At 40.5% G+C, this 24,514-nt stretch overlaps 1 protein-coding gene across 9 annotated transcripts; it reads left to right on the top strand.

The window, feature by feature from the left end:
- Positions 1-205: 205 nt before the first annotated feature.
- DET1 (DET1 partner of COP1 E3 ubiquitin ligase) lies at positions 206-24,192 on the top strand. Of its 9 annotated transcripts, none has more exons than XM_023187113.2 (7): positions 224-362; positions 2,419-2,488; positions 6,984-7,090; positions 7,226-8,076; positions 10,884-11,071; positions 20,028-20,219; positions 23,532-24,192. In XM_023187113.2, exons 3-7 carry the CDS (start codon positions 6,994-6,996, stop codon positions 23,719-23,721), a joined length of 1,518 nt encoding a protein of 505 aa, XP_023042881.1. In that variant the 5' UTR covers positions 224-362; positions 2,419-2,488; positions 6,984-6,993; the 3' UTR covers positions 23,722-24,192. The 9 variants fall into 9 exon arrangements, with proteins under 9 accessions (XP_023042882.1, XP_023042881.1, XP_023042880.1 ...); XM_023187112.1 differs by adding an exon at positions 20,739-20,850 and having other exon boundaries at positions 225-362; positions 6,984-8,076; positions 23,532-23,669; XM_023187115.2 differs by having other exon boundaries at positions 230-362; positions 6,984-7,086.
- The last annotated feature ends 322 nt before the right edge of the window (positions 24,193-24,514 follow it).

Raw genomic sequence — 24,514 nt, 5'->3', positions numbered from 1 at the left:
TTCTATTCATATTTTTTCAATTGTGTCCAGTAGGTGCAGAGACACTGCCATTGGAACTCACAGACACGGCCAGGTCAGGCGCCATTTTAATTTTTTCCTTCGGAGCCACGGAGCCTCTATGGCTTCGATCCTTCCTCCGGGCACCAGGGTGCGCTGTACCGTCTCTTGGTGTCGGCTGAACAGTGCCGCGCTCTCCCATACTTCCCTTCTTGCTGGGCCGCACTTCCGGTGGCTAGCGGAAACGGGAACCTGCAGCCGCGGGGGCCGGAGTCCCGGGCATGGCGGGGGCGGGGCAGGGGGAGGCGCGCACGGAACAGGCTGGGGCATCCCTCGCCCTGGCTCTTTGAGGCCGGACCAGACAGGTGAGGACTTACCATTTTTGGCCCAGCCTCCAAGCCCGTCAGACCCTCCCCGGCAGGCTCCTCCCCGCATGACGCTGATGCCCAGAGGCCCCGCGGCCCCCTCCCTCTCTCAGAATTCTCTTCCCATTGAGGCCCCGCCCCAGGCTTTTCTTTCCGGGGGCGCCCCTTTGGTATGTGTGCCCGCCCCTTGGCATCCCCTTCTGGTTTAGAGGCCGTCGCAAGGAATTGAGGGACATGTGCACCTTCCCCCATAGGGAAACTGAGACCCAGCAAGGGTAAAGGACTTAGTACCACACGTGAGTTTAGTGTCCCAATTCAGTCAGGCTTTCTTCTTTCATTCCATAAGGTACCAAATGCCTACCGTGTGCCAGCCCCAGTGCTAGGTTCTGAGAATACCGGATGACCAGGGTAGACCTGGTTACTTCCTGTCTGGAGGGTACAGGTACGAGGGAATCAAACATTAAACACAACCATGCAAGTGGAAGTATAAATACAACTTGCGATGATTACTATGGAGAAGACAAAATATAATAATAATGGGAGGCCTGGTTTAGATAAGATGGTCGGGAACACTTCTTAAAGGAGACCGCACTTAAGCTGCAACTTGAGAAGTTACAGCAAGGGCCAGGGGAAATGCATTCCAGGCAGAGGGAGTAGTCTCTGTGGATGCCTGAGTTGGCACAGAATTTCCCGTTAGATAGATCCAGTGTTAAAGAAGGGAGACTTAGCATGTGTCAAACACTGTGATGAGCATATAGAATATAGTGTTTGCGTATTGGTCGGTCAGACATCACCATCTAATGAGGGCCGTAAACATAGGTAAGATCTTCATCTCAGCTGCCCAGCTCTGCCTTTGTAGGGCAAAAGCATTATGTAAATGATTGGGTATGGCAGGGTTCAAGTGAAATTTTATTTACAAAAACTGGGAGGTGGAGGTCAGGCGTGGTGGTTCATGCCTGTAATCCTAGCACTTTGGGAGACCAAGGCAGAAGGATCGCGTGAGCTAGGGAGGTCCACGGTGGTGCCACTGCACTCCAGCCTGGGCGACAGAGTGAGACCCCCAAAAAACCAGGAGGTGAGAGGTGGGCTAGATTTGGGCCGAGGGCAGTAGTTTGCAGACCCTTGCTCTATTCTAGACCAGTATACATTTTAGGTCCTTATTCAGTGCATGTAACTCCGATATAATTGAAACGAACGTTTTACAAAACAATGCTTGCCATTGCAATATATGATAGCTTGATATTTTCTATTTTCTTTTATTTCATTTTTTAAAATGTCAGTAAGACTATTCACTAAATTGATTCAAGGCCCTATTAATGAGGTGTGACTAGCAGTTTGAGAAACTTGCTCGGTCATGGAGGTATGTACATTTTTAACTTGACTGGGTATTATATATACTTACATAAGGCATTTGGAACCTTTTCAGAAGGAGACAGAATGTGAATAAATACCTCATTGTATGCTTTAAAATACAGATTGGATGCAATCCGTCCCCTGCTTTCTAGTCTTTTTCTAGGCCTCTCTTATCAGTCACTCTGTGCTTCCTGTGCTCTAACCACTTGAAATTGCTCTGTTTCCCAAATGTGCCTTGTCATGCTTTTTAAAAATGTGTCTTTTAGGTACCTTTTTATCGGTTTGTTCCTTTTTTTTTTTTTTTAATTTGGAGACAGAGTCTTGCTCTGTCACCTAGGCTGGAGTGCAATGGTACAGTTTTGGCTCACAGCAACCTCCGCCTCCTGGGTTCAAGCAATAATTCTGCCTCAGCCTCCTGAGTAGCTGGGGCTACAGGCTCCCACCACCGTGCCCAGCTAATTTTCGTATTTTTAGTAGAGATGGAGTTTCACTATGTTGGCCCGGCTGGTCTCGAACTCCTGACCTTGTGACCTCCCCGCCTCAGCCTCCCAAAATGCTGGGATTACAGGTGTGAGCCAATGCATCCAGCCCATTGTTCCTCTTTTACTTTGTTTAGTGTATTATTCTTCAAGGCACATGCCAATTGTTGCTCCATTAATTCATTTTAACATATTTATGAGCACTTAACTGTCCCTTCTCCTAGGTGCTGGGAATACAGCAAGGAATTAGACCAGTTCCCTGCTCTCTGGTATGGGGTGACAGATACTAAAAAGGTAAACAACTTAATTTCAGAAAGAGATAAAGACCATTAATAAAATAGGGTGTATCAGTAGATTCGGGTGGGTGGGGAATCTACTGAGTAAGTAAGGTGGCTGGGGAATATTTCTGAGGAGGTACTATTTTAGCTGAGACTTGAATGATGAAACAGAGTCAGATCTTTCAGCACTTAAAAAATGTTGTTCCACTTCTTTCTGACTTCCTTGGTTTCTGATGAGAAATCTAGACATTTGAATTGTTGTTCCTCTGTAGGTGATACATGGTTTCTATCTGGTTACTTTATTTTACTGTGTATCTTTTAGTTTTTTCCATTTTAGCTATGATGTGTCTGGACATGGATTTCTTTGGATTTATCATATTTGGGGGTCACTGAACTTCCTGAATTTGGGGGGTCTCTGAACCTTTTGAATTTAGGATTTATATCTTTAGCCAAATTTGAGAAGTTCCTTCCTTCTTTCCTTCCTCCCTTCCACCCTCCCTTCCTTCCTTCCTTGTTTTTTTTCCCTTCCTTCCTTCCTTTCTTTTCTTTTCTTTCTTTTGACAGAGTCTCACTCTGTTACCCAGCCTGGATTGCAGTGGCGTGATCTCAGCTCGCTTCGGCCTCTGCCTCCCAGGCCCAAGTGATCCTCCCACCTCAGCCTCCTGAGTAGCTGTGACTACAGGTGCACACCACTGTGCCTGGCTACTTTTTGTATTTTTAGTAGAGATGGGGTTTTGCCATGTTGCCCAGGCTGGTCTTGAACTCCTGGGCTCAAGCAATTTGGCCACCTCAGCCTCCCAAAGTTCTGGGATTATGTACTCTCTCGAAAGATCAGGGTGTTAGACCTTTTGATATTTTCCCTAGGGCCCTGAGGCTTTACTGACTTTTTTTCAGTCTTTTTTTTTCCTCTTTTGTTCACATTGGGTAACATATACTAATCTATCTTCAGGGTGACTGACTCATTTCTGTGATGACTTCAATCTGCCCTTGAGCCCATCAGCGAGTTTTTTATTCTTTTTCAGAATTGTTTTTAAATTTAAAAAAATTTTTTTACTAGATTCTATGGAAGCTAGAAGAGTTTTGAATGCTGGTTATTGCTTTTCGGCTCTAAACTTCTTATCTGGATCTTTAAGAAATATCTTCTGCTTCTTAGCTGAGACTTTGGTTTTCCATCATTTCAAGAGTGTTTGTGATTGCTTATTAGAACACTTTTATAACAGGTACTTCAAAATCTTTCTCAGAGAATTCTAACTTTTGTAGCATCTCAACATTGGTGTCTGTCAATTGTCTTTTCTGGATTGAGTTTTTTCCTAGTACTTCATATGCTGAATTATTTTGGATTGTATCCTAGACATTTTGAATATTATAAGATGATAGGGCTTGTTTAAATCCCAAGAGGAATGTTGGTAATTTTTGGCTTGGTAGGCAGTCTACCTAATTAGCTTCAGGGAATTTGCAATTTGCAACTCCCTTTCTTTAGGCTATGGTTCTAATGGCAGATGAATTTTCAGAAAGTCTTTGCAGTGCTATTTGGATCTGTCCCATGCATGTGACATTCAGTGGCCAGTCTGAGATCTGGGTGGTAATTATTTCAAATCTCAAAGCCTTTAGTCTGATTTGGACCAGATCCACACACGCGCAGCTTGGGAGTTCATGAACAACTTCATGATGTTACTTTTCTGCGCTCCTCCCCCTCTGATATCTCTTCAGTACCTTCTGGTTCCATTGGGGTCTCCCTTTTGATCTTCTGATGACAAAATTGTGACTTTAATTACCCTTCCTTGCAACACACTTGCTCTGCAAGCAGCAGGAGGACCAGGGGGGAGACAGCGTTAACCTCACCGCCCATTCAGTGGTACTTTATTGTTAGCCAATTGTTTTTTCTCGTATGCCTGTCTTATGTATTCTGTCTAGGTTTTATAGCTGCATTTTTAGTGGGAGAGAAGGTGGTGTTTGCTTATTCCTTCTTGTCTGGCAACAGCTTTATAACTTGAGTTTTTCACTAAATGCCGTTGATTTTTATGGCCTGTGATTTAACTTTGATTTGAATCAAGGTATAGTAAAACATTTAGAAGACTATGCCATATAATAGATGCCCCATAAATATTAAAGCATATTTTTATTGTGATTTTAAAATAGCATAACATTTACCATCTTAACCGATTGTAAGTGTACAGTTCAGTAGTACTAAGTATCTTCACATTGTTGTGAAATAGATCTTGAGAATTTTTTCATCTTGAAAATCTGAAAAGTCTAACCCATTAAACAGCACCTTTCCTTTTCCCCTCCTGCTAGTCCCTGGTAACCACCATTCTTCTTTGTTTCTGTGAATTTGATTCCTTTTTCTTTTTTTAATGATAAGCATTTTAAATTAAAAGTTTTTTTTTTTTAGAAATTGGGTCTTGCTCTATTGCCCAAGCTAGACTCAAACTCCTGGGCTCAAGTGGTCCACCTCAGCCTACCAAGTAGCTGGGATTACAGGTGTGTGCTACTGCACCTGGCTGTTGAATTTGATTACTTTTGATACTTCATTTAAATGGAATCATACAGTATTTGTCTTTTTGTGATAGGCTTATTTGACTTCACATCATGTCCTCAAGTTTCAATGATGTAGCATATGTCAGAATTTTGTTCCTTTTGAAGGCTGAATAATATTCCATTGTATGTATATACCACATTTTGTTTATCCAGTCATCCATCAATGAACTTTTGGATTGCTTCCATATCTTGACTACTGTGAATAGTGCTGATATGAACATGGGTGTGCAGATATCTCTTAGAAATCCTGCTTTCAGTTATTTTGGATTTATACCCAGAAGTGGAATTGTTGGATCATATGGTAGTTCTAATTTTTTTTGAGAAATCTTCATACTGTTTTCCTTAGTAGCTGTACTATTTTTCAGTTCCACCAACAGTGCACAAGGGTTCAGCTTCCTCTGTGTCCTCAACGACACTTGTTATTTTCTTTTTTTAAAAAAAGCAGTCATTCTAATGGGCGTGAGGTGATATCCCACTGTAGTTTTGATTTACATTTCTCTGATGATTAGTGATGTTGAGCATCTATCTTTTCATATGCTTTTTGGCCATTTGTATAGGAGAAATGTCTATTCAAGTACTTTGACCATTTTAAAATTGGGTATATGATTTTTTGTTATTGAGTTACAGGAGTTCTTTATATGTTCTAGATATTAACCCTTTATCCAGTATATGATTTGCAAATATTTTCTTCCATCGTGTAGAAAGCCCTTTCACTCTGTTGATTGTGTTCTTTGATTACAGAAGTTTTAAGTTTGATGTATTCCCATTTGTCTGTTTTTGTCTTGGTTGCCTATGCCTTTTATGTCTTATCTAAGAAATCACTGCCAGGTCTGATGTCATGAAGCTTTCCTCCTGTATTTTCTTCTAGTAGTTTTATAATTATGGGTCTTACATTTAGGTCCTTGACCATTTTGGGTTAATTTTTGTATAGGGTGTAAGATAGGATCCGACTTCATTCTTTTGCATGTGGCTATTCAGTTTTCCCAACACCATTTGCTGAAGTGACTATCCTTTTTCTATTGAGTAGTAGTAGTACCTTATCAAAGATTGTTTAACCATATATGCCAGAGTTTATTTGTGGGCCATTTCATTGGTCTGTGTCTGTCTTTATCCAGTATTACACTTTTTTGATTACTGTGGTTTTGTATTATATTTTGAAATCAGGAGGCTTGAGTCCTCTTTGTTCTTTTTCAAAATTATTTTGTGTATTTGGAGGCCCTTGACATACCATATGAATTTTAGGATGAATTTTTTATCTTTGTAAAAAGTACTATTAGGATTGTGATGGGGTTTGTATTGAATCTGTAGATTATTTTGGGTAATATGGACATCTTAACAGCCCAATAAATGTTTTTTGCTGGAATGATACACATTGAATATGATTTTTTTGTTTGTTTGAGATAGAGTCTCACTCTGTTGCCCAGGCTGGAGTGCAGTGTTATGATCATTACTCATTGCAGCTTCAATGATCCGAGCTTAAGCAGTCCTTCCACTTCAGCCTCTCAAGTAGCTAGAATTACAGGCATGTGCCACCATGCCTGGCTAATTTTTATATTTTTTTGTAGAGACGGGGTTTTGCCATGTTTTCCAGGCTGGCCTTGAACTAGTGAGCTCGAGTGATCCATTTGCTTTGGTCTCCCAAAGTGTTGGGATTACAGGCATGAGCCACCGTGCCCGGCCGAATGTGTCTTATACTGTTCAAATTTGCAGTTGTAGATTTTTTTCTGTTGAACATTCCCAACAGCTGAGCATACTTGGAAGGTATTCCTAGTGAACTAGATCCTTCCCTTAGACCTGTTTCTAGACTTAGAAATGTTAGGACCACTTAAGGGGAAGCAGTAATGCCAGTCACTGTCATCCTGGGAGCTCCTAGGTTCAGGATATAAGAAGAGAAATCTGTTTGACTTGTATATATTTATATTTTGGTAAATTTTGTTTCATTTTCTTGACTTCTGCTTTACTTTTCTGTTTAGAGATGTGATAATGGATCATCATGTTTCTACCATCAGGCCTCGAAGAATCCAAAACCAAAATGTCATTCACCGCTTGGAGCGCCGGCGGATCAGTTCAGGCAAGGCAGGTACCCACTGGCACCAAGTCCGAGTGTTCCATCAGAATGTCTTCCCCAACTTCACAGTTGTCAACGTTGAAAAGCCTCCTTGTTTTTTGCGTAAATTCTCACCTGATGGACGCTACTTTATTGCTTTTTCTTCAGACCAGACATCTCTTGAAATCTATGAATACCAGGGCTGCCAGGCAGCAGAGGACCTACTGCAGGGATATGAAGGAGAAATCCTGTCCAATGGCAATGACCAGCGGTCAGTGAATATCCGGGGCCGGCTTTTTGAACGCTTTTTTGTCCTGCTGCACATTACCAATGTTGCGGCCAATGGTGAGCACCTGAACCGGGAATGTAGTCTCTTCACTGATGACTGCCGCTGTGTCATCGTGGGCTCAGCTGCCTACCTCCCGGATGAGCCTCACCCTCCATTTTTTGAGGTATATCGGAACAGTGAATCAGTGACCCCCAACCCACGGTCCCCTCTAGAAGACTATTCCCTTCACATCATTGACCTTCATACTGGCCGCTTATGTGATACACGCACATTCAAGTGTGACAAGGTGGTCTTGTCACACAACCAAGGGCTGTACTTGTACAAAAACATCCTGGCCATCTTGTCTGTGCAACAACAGACCATCCATGTCTTCCAGGTGACTCCTGAAGGCACTTTCATTGATGTGCGGACCATTGGCCGCTTTTGCTATGAGGATGACTTGCTCACTGTGTCAGCTGTTTTCCCTGAGGTACAGCGGGACAGTCAGACAGGCATGGCCAATCCCTTTAGGGATCCTTTCATCAATTCCCTCAAACACCGGTTGCTGGTGTATTTGTGGCGCCGGGCAGAACAGGATGGTAGTGCAATGGCCAAGAGGCGCTTCTTCCAGTATTTTGACCAACTGCGGCAGCTGCGAATGTGGAAAATGCAGCTTCTGGATGAAAACCATCTGTTTATCAAGTACACTAGTGAGGATGTAGTAACACTGCGAGTCACAGATCCATCACAGGTATGAGGTGCACTTCTGCCTTTTACTTGTCCAGTCTCCTTGACAAAATGGGAAGGTTTCTCTGTTTATAGCCCACCCCGCAGAAATAGACATTTCACGTAGTCTGAGTTGATATCCTAGGGTCCAAACTTAAAATCAGCTCCATTTTTCTCTGGTCATATGTATTTATCTGGACAAATGGAAGCTAAAGTTCAAGTCATTGACAGGAAGATAGTCAACTCTGATTACTACCCTAGCTCTTCTGCAGAGCATTTTCGGTACTCATGAGATGGAAGCCCAAATGCTACAAGGTCAAGGTTTGGACTACTTATGGATAACCTCTTTAGATTTTGTAAGATTGTGCTTATTGGTCTGGCTGTTTTAGTAATGGCAATGAGAATGAGTATACGATACAAAAAAGAAAATTCTCTAAGTAACCCCACTTTCGTCCTTAAATGGTTAATAATTTACTTCTCCGTAAAGTCCTATTTATAAGGTAACTAACAGTGCATTCATTTGGCAGAATTAAGTTTTGTGACTTTACCCTGACTTTGCCCACATGTCAGGACATAGCTTGTAGAGCAGTGAAGAGATCAAAAAGAAGCCAAAATTTATGATCCATGAGGAGAGTCATCAGGACAACAAGTCTTAAAGGTTTTTCAGTTTAGGGGAAGAATGCCTTTCTTTCAGTAGGGGGAAGAAGCATTTCCCAAAAGGGAATAAGGTGATACAAAGAGCACAGAACTGCTAAGATTTGGGGGTTGAAACACTACATTGAAATTCAGGGTAATTTGGGCATTTGTCTTTGAAAACCTCTCCATTTCAGTGTTGACCAAGTTAGAGAACTACCTTGCTACACCTTTGTCCCCCCACTTCTCCTGTTTGCAGATTGTCTTCTTAGACACTAGTTTGGAAATTCAGAGCAACCAGCAAATCAGTAAATCACGAAGTCAACTGAGTTTGGTATCTCTTATTGACCTGTAGCTGATTCTACCATTAACAGATTCTGTACAGGGTATCATGTCCTATAACCTCACCAGCTACCTGTGGTAAAATACCTTCTAACATTTTCCTTCTGAATTGTAGTTTGTGTGTTCTAAAAAAAAGTACGGGAGTAATATGGTTAGAGATCATTTTTTGTGGATTTTTTTCTTCCCTATCAATGATGAAGTCACCCATTGAGCAATCACAGGTGAGCATCTGGTTCGTCTTATGTATCATGGGATATTGCAGTGAAGTCCTTGACTTCTCTATCCTCCTGTTCTTTACTTCCCAGGCTGCCTTGGAGGGAAGGCTAGTAAATGTTTGAGTAATTTTATATCCATGTAATTATGAGAGATTCTGGTGAAGCCCTGATAGGATCAAAGTGTTGTCCAGGGCTATAGAAAGGACTTGAATCAATCTTTATTTAGGTTTGAGCCATAATTGCCTTTTTATTTTGGAGGTAGTAAGTTGTCTGTGACTGCTGCCTTTGAGATTATTCTTCTTTGCTGAAAGGTGGCCTAGTTTTTTCTGGTAGCTACAATAAGTCGTAGCTAGTGACATAACTAGGGCTCTATACTTTGCTGATACAGTTTGTAACTCTAAACCCAATCTTTCTGCCCTAGTTGTCCTCTGCACTCCTCCCCCAGTTTAATTTGATAGGTTCCAGTAAGATTAATAAGTAAAAAGTACATCCAAACACAAGGCCTTGGTAATAGTATGAGTATTATTCTCAGGTTACCCTCTAGCTTCTTTAATTTACAGCCAAATTTAATTTGCAGGTGACTGCAAAAGCCATGTAATATAAGCTCTGAGAAGCACTAATTACTAGTAAAACAGGTGGGTCGAATGGCTCCAGAAATTGGTAATGGAGATTTAAACGCAATCATAGGAGGCTGAAGTACTAATCCTAGTGGTCTGAGAACTTCTAGAGTCCTGTCAGAAGTAGATGATTCACACTGCTACATTCACTGTAACAAAAATTAGGGGTTCTTGGAACTTCCTTGTTAGGCAGAGCAGAGCACTGGAAGTTTAAAGGAAGAGGGCTAGCCACTGAGGGCCCATTTAGAAAAAGCAGTAACTCTGTCACCTATGGCATTTGAATGCTTTTCAGGTTCCCCGTCTGATCTTAATTGCTACAAATCTCAAATGTGTTTTACAAATGCTCTTGGCTGAAAGAACATTTATGAAGAAAAAAGTGGAAAATGCCTATCTGATTTTTCGTTTGTTCAGCAGTACCTTGCTTGTATACAACTTGCCTGGGCAGTTTAGAACAAGATGTACTTAAGGTATCTCTCTGCATGTTAGAAATATTAAGAGGGAAAAAGAAATACCCCTAAATTGAACTTTCCACTGTACACATACAAGAGAAAATAATTTGCCAACAGGCAGCCCCAGGCTGCAAATCACTTTCTCAGCAGGAAAGAAAATTAAATCTGGCATTTTAAGAAGTGCTTTTTATCTCAGGGTGGGTTGGGGAGCAAGTAGGGAATAAACATTTGGAAGGAAAAATACTGAATTTGCACAGTTTGAAATGAAAATTTAAAACCTTTTTATACTTATATGCTGGCCATCTCAGTAAGTCTAGCAGCACAGATACAGTGGGAAATCTGGCAACATTGAAGCTCTCAATTGATAAATCCCACTGTTGCTTCCTATTTTCCCAGAACCACTTGGAGCCATGTTTCCACCTTAGTGGTAAAGCTGAGGTATTTGCTTGTTGTTGTTGTTGTTGTTGTTTTTGGAAAATTCATGCCTTGAATTTTCAGCCAAGTGATAAGTGATAAGTTTCCTAGGCATGGCATTATACTCAGCTGTCCTATACCTCTCTCTCTTTTCTTCTGCAGGCATCTTTCTTTGTGGTGTACAATATGGTGACGACAGAGGTGATTGCTGTGTTTGAGAATACGTCAGATGAGCTTTTGGAGCTCTTTGAGAACTTCTGTGACCTTTTTCGTAATGCTACCCTGCACAGTGAAGTCCAGTTTCCCTGCTCAGCTTCTAGCAACAATTTTGCAAGGCAGATCCAGCGCCGGTAAGCTGCTGTACCGACTCAACAGTCTTAATTTTTTTTTGAAAAATTGGTGTTAGGCCAATAGCTCTTGTCTCTAGGAAACCGTCTCTTATTCTGTCTGTCCACATAGCTTTGGTTAGTCTGCCTGTTATAACCCCTTGTTTCTTCCTGAACTTCTTTCTATCTCAGCACCTGTGGAATTATTTGTGCATTGTCTGTGATTCTTTCTAGACTGCATGTGAGCTGCAGAAAGATAGAGGCTGTGTCTTCAATTATTGCTATATCCTCAATGGTACACTGTCAAGCACTTATGTTTATTGAATGAATAAGGAAATAATTTTAGAACTTTTGGTTAAACATGATATGTTGAACACATGTATTTATCTTTGCTCCATCCCTAAGTCCCACTAAAATGACAATAAAGGAAGGTATAAACCTGTAAGAACAAAGAGAATAGAAGAGGAGACGATGGGAGGTAGGACATAATAACAAAGTTTTAAAAGCTGAAAAGCCAGGGAATGAATGAGAACTGACTTAGCATACCTCAGAGAGCAGAAACTCAACGCTGCAGAGCTTAGTCATCAAGAAACAAGCTGCCTTACACCAGAGAACTCAGGAAAGGGTCAGGACGTTGGAGGTCCCAGGTGCCTCTAAGTACTTCCAAAGGTATCTGTGAGGTAGGCTGAAATGAAGAGGATTGGTAAAGTTCTTAAAAGGAGTAGTCAGACCCTCTAGATCCCTTTTCTAAGTCTACATAGCCAAGTGACTATCTCTTCTTCTACATCTGCAGAAGGCTGGAAATTTATTCTCTGAACAGATTGAACCACATGGGCTCTGGTGTCAGGTTTATGAGGTATATTTAAAAGTAGGGATGAGACATGTTATGCTAAACACAGGAATTAGGTGAAAGTTGACATACGGAAGGGTAAGAGTCCTATCCCCCTTCCCAGATATGGCATCCACGCTTGTACCTTCCAGGCAGGAGATTAGAGATTCTTCCCTAGGAAAACTGACCAGCACAAAGAGGAGACTTACAGATATTGACACCTGGAGTGCCTTTACACATCACTTAGGTCACCCTAAATATATACCCCCAGTCAGCAAGGCCCTCCTGTGAACCAGAGCTTCTAATAATTGCCGTAGCGCATTATTATGAAACAAATGGTTCCTTTGGGCCAAGGGCCTAAACTAAATCCTACTTTAGTTAGTGCCTCATCATATTTCACATACTTAAATTGTTTCCCTTACTTTAGGCAGTAATGGAAAAATACCTGTTCTGGGTCCAAAGATAGATCAGACCACAGTAAGTGGATGAATCAGAATAAGCATTACTGCCACTGGGAAAAACAAATATGTTAATGCAGTGGCATCATATTTATATAAAGAGATAGTACTCGGTTATAGATAGATGGCTACTGAGTTCAGACAACTGTTTTGCGTTTTCCTTTTTCTTTGGTTCACACAAATCTTCTGCCTTAGTATCTCTTCAGTATAGAAGAATTTTTATATGCAGAACGTGGATCAGATTTTGCTTTTTTTATTTTGGGATGAATTTTCTTTTAAAATTTGCTTCAAAATTTTAATTTAATAATTGACAAGTAACAGTCTGAGTGTAGTGGTTCATGCCTGTAATCCCAACACTTTGGGAGGCCAAGGCAGGTGGATCGCTTGAGCCCAAGTTTCAAGACCAGCCTAGGCAACATGGCAAAACCCCATCTTCACAAAAAAAGAAAAAAAAAAAAATAGCCGAGTGTGGTGGCGCATGCCTGTAGTCCCAGCTACCAGGGAGGCTGAGGTGGGAGGATTACTTGAGCCTGGGAGGCAAAGGTTGCAAAGAGCCATGAGCGTGCCACTGGACTCCAGCCTGGGTGACAGAGCAAGACCCTGTCTCAAAAACAAAAAAACAAAAACAACAAAAGATGGGTGCACTCAGTCAAAACATCAAAGAAGTCACTAGATGATAAGCTCCATGAGGGCGGGGATTTTGTCTATTATGTCCACTGCCGCATCCACAACACCAAGGCCAGTGTCTGCCCTGTGGGAGGAGCTCAGTAGGTATTTGCTGAATGAATGAAGTTATCCAGGAATTAGAAGAAACTGTTTTCCAAAAATTATTTCAGAATACATCTAGAATTAAACAAAATTACAGAAAGCTCCAGAAAAAACTGAGGAGACAGGTTGTATATTCCAGCTCAGTGATCTTAAGAATTTTACTTTACCACCAAAAGATTTTGAAAAATTGGGGTACCCTCACATATTTTTAAGTTGATTTTTAAATTTATTTTCCTGTTACTACTAAATTTAAATAGTTGTAGAGGATCATATTTTCAGTGTATATTAAACATTGACATTTAAAATAACACTTTAAATATAACAAAAGGATGCTAATTACCATAGTAATTTGGTATTCAAGTATTTTATATGAAAAATTCATGGCAAATTATACCCATAATTGAGAATTTTACATTGTTTCTTCTGATTCTCAAATTTATATGTCTATTCTATGTCCCCAACACAGTTGTATGCTAACATATTTTGTTGACCACTAATCATACTGTGCTACATTGAAAATATAATGTATATATAAATTGAAATTTTTGTTTTTACTTCTTGTGAACACATGGTTCTAAATGCTAAATTTTATAGTAATCTTTTCCCAGTAATCTTTTGGTAAAAATCAATGAAATTGGGACCCTTATAGGTCAAAATAAATGTTCAAGAATAAAAATGGACACCAAGGATCATGAGTCATTTAAGGAAAGCCTTTATCCTAAAAGAGACCAACACAAAACAAACAGAATAAAGAATAAAGAGTAAGGAAACAGGCCTGGCATGGTGGCTTATGCCTTTAATCCTAGCACTTTGGGAGGTTGGCGTGGACTGATTGCTTGAGCTCAGGAGTTCAAGACCAGCCTGGGGAACATGACTGGTCTCCCAAAAAGCAAAAAAATTAGCTGAGTTTAGTGGCATGCACCTGTCATCCCAGCTACTTGGAGGGGCTGAGGCAGGAAGATTGCTTGAACCTGGGAGGTGGAGGTTGCAGTGAACTGAGATCAAGCTACTGCATTCCAGAGTGGGTGACAAAGTAAGACCCTATCTCAAAAAAAAAAAAAAAAAAGAAACAATGTTACATTCACTGAAACAATTTAAAGTATAAAAACAGGAACATTCCAGCCAGGCGGGGTGGCTCACACCTGTAATCTCAGCACTTTGGGAGACCGAGGCAGGCGGGTCATGAGGTCAGGAGACTGAGACCATCCTGGCTAACATGGTGAAACCCTGTCTCTACTAAAAGAAAAAATACAAAAAAAATTAGCCAGGCATGATGGCAGGTGCCTGTAGTCCCGGCTACTCGGGAGGCTGAGGCAGGAGAATGGCGTGAACCCAGGAGGCGGAGCTTGCAGTAAGCCGAGTTTGCGCCACTGCACTCCAGCCTGGGCAACAGAGCAAGACTCCGTCTCAAAAACAAACGAACAAACCAAACCAAACAGGAGCATTCCTAGAACAATGAGAAACTTTTGGAAATTTAAAATTTGTTGGATGTAGTGGAGGAACTCTCCAAGAAAGTAGAGTAAATTGATAAGAGAAGGGACATAGAAGAGAAACATTAAAAAAAAAAAATAGAGTATCTGCCTAGGAGGTCAAATATCTGGCTAATTCCTGAAGGAGCAGTGGAGAACACAAAGTGGAGAAATAATGAGATAGTTTCCCAGAACTGAAGAACATAAATTTTTAGATTCGCAGGACCATCCAGTGCTGGAGCTGGCTTGTACTGGCTCATGAGATCTGACTGTTAAACTTTCAGGAATTTTTGCAAGCTGATTGTTAAACAAAGTCATTATTAAAAATTATTTCCAAATTATTTCCTATTTTACTGTTACTTAGGCTCTTGCGGTTTTTGCATCTATTTTATCTATATGGTGTAAATACTATATAATAAGGTGCTACTACTCTTTTCTTGGCAACTGCACATTGAGTAATGTCACATTGGTACCTTGGCAGGAAGATTTACAACACAGAAATCAGCAAGCACTACAAATCATGGCTTTTTTCCCCTGAGAAAAATTAAACCTTTATCAGTGCATCACTGGATTCATCTAGTATCCAGTATAGTCAATGAAAAAGACCCACACCGAGAGGCATATCATCGTGAAATTTTGGAACATTGGGGATGAAGAGAACATTGTGAAAACTTTGAGAAAGAACATACATTTCACATGTAAAAACAATGTCATCATAATGACATCAGACTTACCAATAATACCTAAAGCTTGAAGTCATTAAAATCATGCCCTCAGAAGTCTATGAAAAGGGTGATTTGCAATTTAGAATTCTATATCCAAATAATAGGGTGGAATGGAGACATTTTCAAACCTGTGAAGTCTGAAAAGATTACCTCTCATGTACCTTTTCTAAGGAAGCCTATGGAGATGTACTTCAGTAGACCACAAAAGAATGATATGTAGGAAATAGTCTGACACTGGAGAGAGGCAAAGAGAGTCCTGAGGATAATGATAAAGGGAATTTGCAGAATGACTGTCCACCCGTCAGACCATTTGGAAGCATGAGAGTGGAGGAGTCCAAGAAGAATGTGTCCAAGGAAAAAAAAATGTTAGAATACTGGTAGGTTTGAGTATATTAAGAAAAGATTGTCAGTTTTCCTAGTAGAGTTGTCAGCATAGGCTTCACTGAGAAGGTGGTGGTTGAGAAAGCTTTTGAAGGAAGTCAGGGGGCAAGCCATGTGGATAGCAGGAAGAAGAATATACCCAGCAAAAGGAATAGCATATCTAAAGGCCCTGAGGTGGATCTGATGCATTTGAGGGACAACAAGAAGGCCAGGGTGGCTGGACTGGAGTGAGCAAGGGGCAGAGTACTTGCAAGTAGGGTCAGAGATGTGATTTGGGGTGGGGAGGTAGGCAGATACATCGGGCCATTCTATAGTCTTGGCTTTAACTATAGATGAGGTAGATTGTGTCATGTTTGAGCAGAGGAATGACATAGTCTCACTTATGTTTTAACAGAGTCACTCTGGCTGTTCTGTTAAGATTAGAATGTAGGCAGGTAGGGTGGCAGCAGGGATACCAGTTAAGAGACTGTTGCAGTGATCCAGTAAGTATAACTATGGCATTCTGTTTCTTGCCACTAGGATTTAAGTTCTTTACTGTCCACTAATGTATCCTAAGCACCTAGAAGAGTGTCTGGCACATACCAAGTCCTCTGTGATTATTTGTTGTTCAACTGTGGTGGCCTGGATCAGGGTGGTAGCATTGGGAATAGTAAGTAATTATATTCTCAATGTATTTTGAAGGTTAGAGCCCAGTGGATTAATGGAGGATGGTCTATGGGCTATGAAAGAACAAAGTCAAAGATAATTCTAACATTTTTGGATTGAACAACTTGCAAGAGAGAGTTGCCATTAAACTGTAAACCTGTGGGTAGAGCAGGTTTAGGGGAGAGGATCAAAAGTTCTGTAAGTGGAGGTGTCTCATAGTTTCTCAAAGGAGTGTTAGCTGTGTCACAGCCACCTGACAATTTTCAGTACAATAGGGACTGAAAATTAACTTATTGGAGTTAGCAGCATCGAGGTCATTGGTAACCTTGACAAGAGTAGGTAGGGGTGAAAGCCTCTTTAGGGTGGGTTTAAGAAAGAATGAGAGGAGAAAAGTTGGACAGTATGGAAAAGTGTTTTGAGGAGTTTTATTACAATGGGAGCTGAAAAGTGGTGCATTAGCTGGAGAGGTAGGTGGTGTTAGATTTTGTTTTTGTTATTTTTTAGATGAGAGGGAAAAATGGCATGTTTGCGTACAGATGGGACTGATCCTGTAGAGAAGGGGAAACAGTTTAGGAAAGTGGAAGAACTTCTTAAGTGTATGAGAGGGGCTGGGTTCTAGTGCACTGGCAGATGGATTTGCCTTGCATGGGAGCACAGAAAGTTACATATGTACAAATGTTGGGTAGATGTGCTGATGGGAGCTTTAAAAAAGTTATCTTCTGCTAACTTCCATTTGTCAGTAACAAAGTAAGTGATGCCATTAGCTAAGAGTCAGCATGGAAGAGAGAAGACGAAATAGTCATGGAAGAGCGTGGGAGTCTGGAAGGACTATGGAAATGTAATACGAGTGCCCTGCAGCATTAAGAGCCTACATAAAGTTCATGGCCATAAGTTTAAAGTGAGCATTGTATGTTTTTCTACAGCCGTGGAGAAAACCAAGTAGTACAGGGAAGGAATAGGCAAAGTTGAGCTTAACTGGAGGTTGTAGTTTTTCTAAGCAAGTACTATAAGATAATTTAAGATTGTTGAGGATGTGTGCAATGGATGATTTAGTGATTTCATCTTATGTGGAAGGAAGGAAGAGAGGATATGATGAGAGTGTAGGATGGCAAGAAGTTGATAGAATCAGTGGATTATAGGTCCTTTAGCGGTTGAAGGATTGCTGAAGTTGGGACGAATAGAGGGAGTGAGCCGGAAAGATGGGAGAGAAGATGGTTGGAGAGCGTGACGGTCTACCCTGTGACTAGAGAGGGTTTGCAGTCATTGGTAATGGTGAGGTTGAGGGTGTGACTGTGGAATAAGCAGTTGAGGTTGAGAGGAGGTCAAGGAACTAGTAGGAGGCTATGGTGCTGTAAAGAACATCTCTGAGGATTTTGAAATTACTGAGAATTAAGAGAGGTGTGGCTGGACAGAGTGACACTGAGGCAGGAGCTAAAGTGTGAAGACATCAGAGTGACTGCTTTTAATCAGTGGGGAGCATGGAGAGTGGAGGTGGTAGGTGCTGCAGAGGAAGAGGAACTGCTTCAACCTGTAGATTATCACAGATGCTTTGATCTGTGGTCATCACAAAGCTGTGAACCAGCCCCCATCATTTTACCTTTGAAAGCCAGCGAGTCGGTGAGTCAGGCAGGGCTAAGGTGTAGATGAGATGGTGCCAGATCTTTGCTGAAAACGAAAGTGCCCCAGGATCTTTTATTTCAGCTCAAATGAAAGGGAAAAAATAAGCTCTATTTGGCCCAAGTTTTATTTTTATGATTTATACTGAGGCCGTGAAAATTACTGTCAGGAGGAGTAATGGAAAAGCAGTGTTGCTTGCTAGGGTTTCTTTAGGGGGAGCGGAAAAGTGTTCATGTCCACCTAATACCATAGGTTAATAGTGAAAATAAAAATTACCCTCAACTAATTAATCTTTCTAGTCTCATGAAAGTTAGCAACACTGAAGTTTTTTTATTCCATTTGTTTCAGGGATGAGATATTATACTTTTCTCCCAGACTAAAAAAAATTTATATCCCCTTGATTGTTGAACCGTATGATATGCTTGAATATAGAGGTTTAAAATATATATATATTGATAGACAGTTGACATTGTTTCTACAAAGCTGTAGGAAAGTGAAAAATAAGGAAAAAATTCAAAATGTCATTATACGACTGTTAACATTTTAATGTGTTTCTGCCAGTCTTCGCTTTAAGTGTGAGTTTTTGTTTTCTTTGTGTTTTTAGCCATATTATATAGACAGTATTGTATCCTACTTCTTTTATTTACAGATATGATAAACATTTCCCCTGTTACCATATCATCTTTGAAAATGGTAGTTTTCTATTAGCTTTTTATTTTTTCTTCCTCGATAAACAATGCTGTATGAATGTGCACAGAGATTTTTCTGCATGTAGGAGTGATTCCTTAGGGCAAATTTCCAGAAGAATAGAAGTACTTGTCAAAGAGTATTAAATTTAGTTTTGTGGCCAGGCACAGTGGCACATGCCTGTAATCCCAGCATTTTGGAAGGCTGAGGTGGGTGGATCGCTTGAGGCCAGGAGTTGAAGACCAGTCTGGGCAACATGGCAAGACCCTGTCTCTACAAAAAAAAAGTTAGCTGGGTGTGGTGGCACGCACCTGTGTTCATGGCTACTTGGGAAGCTGAGGTGGGAGGATTGCTTGAGCCCAGGAGAGGTGGAGGTAGCAGTGAGCTGAGGTTGTGCTACTGCCCTCCAGCCTAGGCAACACAGCCAGAACCTGTCTCTAAAAAAAATAAAATAAAACTTAGCATTTTGTTACAGTCATGAGAAATAACTGCTTTGTCATTATTTTCAAAGATAAGTTAGATATATGACTCCATGTCTGTTACTGTTCTTCTAGATACTGGTGTTTCTGCAGGAGTATAGGTAGCTAGTTTCCAAATTTTATTTAAACAAACAAAGAATGGGTAATTTATTTGTGAAAGGCTTGCTGGAAGTGGGTGATCCCAAGAAGAGTCAAAGGCTGCTTCTGTTCTCTATAACTCCTTCCTAATTCAGTCTAAGGCAGTTATTTGGGGAAAGTAAGTTCTTGACCTTTTTCCCCAGTTGAGCTGTTATTAGAAAAGAGTAGAAATAGTTGTCATAAACTAGTTATACTCATTTTAAACTTGTTTGTAGAGTCTTTGTTAACTTCTAAAGTAGGGCTGGGTGTGGTGGCTCGTGTCTGTAATCCTAGCATTTTAGGAGGCCAAGGCGGGCAGGTCAGTTGAACCCAGGAGTTCAAGGCCAGCCTGAGCAACATGGCGAAATCCCATCTGTATAAAAAATACAAAAATTAGCTGGGCGTGGTGGCATGTGCCTGTAGTCCCACCTACTCTGGGGGCTGAGGTGGGAGGAACGCTTCAGCCGGGGAGGTCAAAGCTGCAGTGAGCTGAGATCACACCACTGTACTCCGGCCTGGGCAACAAAGCGAGACCTGTCTCAAAATTAAAAAAACCCAAAACCCAAACACATTTCTAAAGTAATTTGTTGTTTTCCATTTTTAGTTATATGTTTTGCTTTTTAAAAGTATTTGTAGCTGGCCAGACTTGTAATGTGTGAGAGAGAGTTCTGTCTTAATTCATTACCTAGGTTTTAATTTGTATTTAAAGAAGGAGTTGTTCTTGGATATATATTTGTCAATTTAAAATCCAAGACAGCTTTGTGTACTCACTAACAAAGCCTTCCTCACCGGCCCTTTTGTTTAGGTTCAAAGACACTATTATAAATGCCAAGTATGGAGGACACACAGAGGCGGTACGCCGGCTGCTGGGTCAGCTCCCCATCAGTGCTCAGTCTTACAGCGGTAGCCCCTATCTGGATTTGTCTCTCTTCAGTTATGATGACAAGTGGGTATCTGTCATGGAGCGGCCCAAGACTTGTGGAGATCACCCAATCAGGTACAGTGTCACCGCTATAGCTACAAACTGCTCAAGGGCTGAAGATGGCCTGCTTTCTTTTCTCTTCTTCTGGACATCATTTGATTGTGACTGTCTTTACTCGTACTCATGGGTAAGGTTGCAAGGCAGGCTATTTCTATAATGCGGTGAGTGCTACAATCATTTAGGTACTAGTCTCATAAATTATTACTACTCTTTGCTTCTCATCAGAACATCTAATTCAGATAAGTATTGTCCTCTTTTAAAGGTATCCAGGGTAGGAAGCTGTACTTTCCCATTTAATAATCTAATACGATTCCATAAAGTTTTTGTCGTTGAGACTTTATAATTATGTATCTAACACAGATTTTATCCTGCCATGTTACCTAATAGAAAAAATAGCAGAGACAATTTGGGGAACTGCTGACAGATTTAGAAGAAACTCATGCTTCCTCACTTGGAGGAATTTTGGAATGTAGACTGCTGTGTTATTGTTAGAACTTTGAAACTGACATCTTACAAGAAATTCTTTCCTCACAGAAGTCTAGTTCACAGACCCATCTGTCTCTCCATACACGGAGCCTGTTCTGTGTGCTGTAATAGTATTAGCAGGAGGAGCTGGAATTACTGTCACTAGTGGAGTTACCTCAAGGTGGGTGTGTTCCTGGAGCTCTAGGCTGGAGCTTGGAAGGTCTTTTTCACATAGAAACAGTGGTAGTTAGATCTTTATGATAGATATATTTCATCATCCAGCCTCCTTGTGTATTAAATGGGCCTGTGTGACATATTCTGTATAATTAATCGCCATTTATAATATTTCCTTTGGGAAATTAGAGTCAAGTTCCAAAAACTAGTTAATATTTTTATTTATTATGGAAAGTTGTATATGGAAAAACATATACAAAAAGTAGAAGAGCGTAATAAACCTTCATGTACTCATCACCCACTTGAATAGTTACCAGCTCGTGGCTGCTCCTGTCTCACCTATTTCCATCACCACCACTGCTCCCTCCCCTTCCCATCACTGTCTGAGGTTATTTTTAAAGGAAATCCAAGTTATCCTAGCAAAACAAGTAACACTATTACCCCATATTTAAAAAATTAACAAAAAATCTTTAATATCTTCAAATATCTAGTCAGTTTTTATATATCCCTGTTGTCTTACAAATATTCTTTTTATAGCTAATTTGTTTGCATCAGATCCATACAAGGTTCATGCATTGCATTTGGTCCCTTCAGTCTTTTTTTTTTTTGAGATGGAGTCTCTGTCTGTTGCCCAGGCTGGAGTGCGCGATCTCAACTCACTGCAACCTCTGCCTTCTGGGATCAAGCAGTTCTGCTGCCTCAACCTCCCAAATAGCTGGGATTACAGGCGCCTGCCACCACACCTGGCTAATTTCTGTATTTTTGTAGAGATGGGGTTTCACCATGTTGGCCAGGCTGGCCTCAAAATCTTGACCTCAGGTGATCCACCCACCTCAGCCTCCCAAAGTGCTGGGATTACAGGCGTGAGCCACTGTGGCTGGCCCAGTCATTTTTATTCTGTAGGTTCTTCTTCCCCCTTTTATTTTCTTTGCAATGAAATTATTGAGGAAGTTAGGTTGTTTTTCCTCTAGTGTTCTCCAAATTCTAGATTTTGCTCATTGCATCCCTGGGATAGTATTTACTATATTTCTTATTTACCCATATGTCTTGTAAAGCGGGAGTGAGATTTAGAAACTCGAACAACTCACTTTAAATTACAATCCCTTTGTGTTTGGGGATTTTGGGAGTAGGGCTGTGTGTTTTTTACACATAAAAAAGATGGGCCTCATCTGTTACGAGTCAAGTACCATGAGATACATTTCTCTCTCCTTTCTGACTTTCCTACTTTTCTAATTGGAGAAGATGAATCTAAAATTTGGAAATGCTATTGCTCCTGAATAAAGGGGTTTCTCTTATAATTCTTCTTTATATTTTTAATTAAAAATGAGAAATATAAGGATATTAAGGGCATTTGAAGACAGAATACCATTCCTCCAATGTCTTTACTGTATAATCCAGTCTAGTCTTTGTCAGTGTGCATATTTACATTTACACACTTGTAATCAAAGTTATCATCATTTTTGTAGTCTTTTTATTTTATAAACATTATTTCATGTTGTTATTATACATAGTCCTCACAATTACAGTCGTAATGATGGTGTATTCTATCAAATAGACGTACCATGATTTATTTAACCGTTCCCCCATCACTGAGCATTTATTCTCTTTCTACATTTTTACATTAAAACAAATGCCATAGTAGTCATCTTTATTCATATACTAGTTACTTCATTTAAAGCAAATTCTGAGGATATAAATTCTTGGATATGGAATTATTGAGTCAAAAGGTATAAATATCTTTAGGTCTGCTTATATATTGCATTTCCAAAAGGAGATTATAGGACTCTTTAATTCAGGGCTTTTTATTTTCTAGAATCCTCCCTGCCACCCCACCCCCACCTGCCTCAGCCATTCAGCCTCCACTCACTAATCATCAGTAGTTCTCCGAACCATAGGGCATTTATTTTGCATATGGTAAAGGCATTTAAATACTAGGATGGATGGAAGCATCTTTAGTCTCACATATTAGATGAAAAATTAAACACTACTTAGTATTTTGTTTCTGAGCATGAAAAATAAGAACCTTTTAAAAGAATTTATTCTTAAATACGAAAAACTCAAAGGTGAGCCTAGATCCACACTGTCCAATATGGTAGCCACTAGCCACATGTGGCTATTGAGCACTTAAAATGTGGCTAGTTCAAGTTGAGATGTGCTAAAGTGTCAAATACACACCAGATTTCCAAAAAAAAAAAAGGAAATATCTCACTAGTAGTTTGATATTGATTATAGGTTGAAATTACAATATTTTGGATATATTAGAGTAAATAAAATGTATTATTAAATTTCCCCTTTTTATTTTTATTTTTTTCTGTATGGCTACCTGAAAATTTAAAATTACACACGTGGCTTTCATTTCGTTTTTAGCCCTGGCCTAGACAATCTTGAGGCAGGAGCGTCTGGAAGCGGAGAGGCTATAATTAAGACTGTAAAACTGAGTCATCTCAGGAAAAAGAAATGACCAGTGACTCAGTGCAACATAGTAAAATTTATAATCACTCTTCACTAAATGAGCTGATCATACCAAGGTGATTTTATAGTTCTGATAACCTGGGGCTGATATAAGAGGAGATTTCATGAATAAGGTAAAATAATGAGTTGTCACATTCCCCTGCTGTCTAGATTTCTGTTTGATGGTGAATATCAATACTTCCCCTCTTTCTGTGTCTCTGTCCTTGTTCTTTTTAGGTTCTATGCCCGGGACTCAGGCCTGCTCAAGTTTGAGATCCAGGCGGGGTTATTGGGCCGCCCCATCAACCACACAGTGCGACGCCTTGTTGCCTTCACCTTTCACCCTTTTGAGCCTTTCGCTATTTCTGTGCAGAGGACTAATGCTGAGTATGTTGTCAACTTCCATATGCGACACTGCTGCACGTAGGTGCCTCACCAGAGCCAGGTTATCTGGTCTTCCAAGACTTTGCCACCCACTTATCTCAGTGGACTCCAAAGCAAAAACTCCTGATTGCTAGCTCTGTTAGTTCCAGCCTGCTATACCTCAGATGGGAGAGAGCCAGAGAGAAGAGTGAGGGTGGCTCAACCTAAAGGAATTTTTAAATTGTATACAATACTGCTACTGATTGATATAATATCCTCTTGCATTTTCCCTGTGGGAATGCCCAGCATTAATTAAGTCCATTTCATTTTTGCTTTACTTTGCATTTGATTGCTGTGAAGATGAAAGCATTAGACTTTTACCCCCTTCATGTCACTTCTTTGGCATTATGGTTTGCATATGAAAGCAGTTAAATCTTGTTTACTCATGAGAACGATGTACATCCTTTCCATTTAACCCATAAACATGGCTATCTTTTTAAGAGAAAAATAAAGCCATGGTATTTTCATACTTAAATATATATGCTTCGATGACTGCTTTATGTTCCTATCATACCCAATGCTTTTCAAGTACTTGGGTTCCAGGAAGGACTGTAAAAGAGATGGGAGGCCGTGGATGCAGCAGCTGTTCCTGGGAGAACTAAGTGGTAAGCGCCAGCAGGGAAGACAGTTATCTGCCAGGATTGTTTCCTTCCCTCGGGTTTTCTCTTAGTAATTGTCACAGCTGGAGGAACTGGGTGTAATTGCACATCCTCATGTGGAAGCATGCTCCCATCTGTACCATCTGTGTCATGCAGGTGGAAGAGTGAGCAGCTCTCCTTGGCCATAGCAGAAACAAA

The sequence above is a fragment of the Piliocolobus tephrosceles genome, chromosome 6, assembly GCF_002776525.5.
Source record: "Piliocolobus tephrosceles isolate RC106 chromosome 6, ASM277652v3, whole genome shotgun sequence".
In the NCBI taxonomy this organism is placed as follows: Eukaryota; Metazoa; Chordata; class Mammalia; order Primates; family Cercopithecidae; genus Piliocolobus; species Piliocolobus tephrosceles.
The sequence above is the reverse complement of the archived record's forward strand: the minus strand, read 5'-3'. Positions and strand labels throughout refer to the sequence as shown.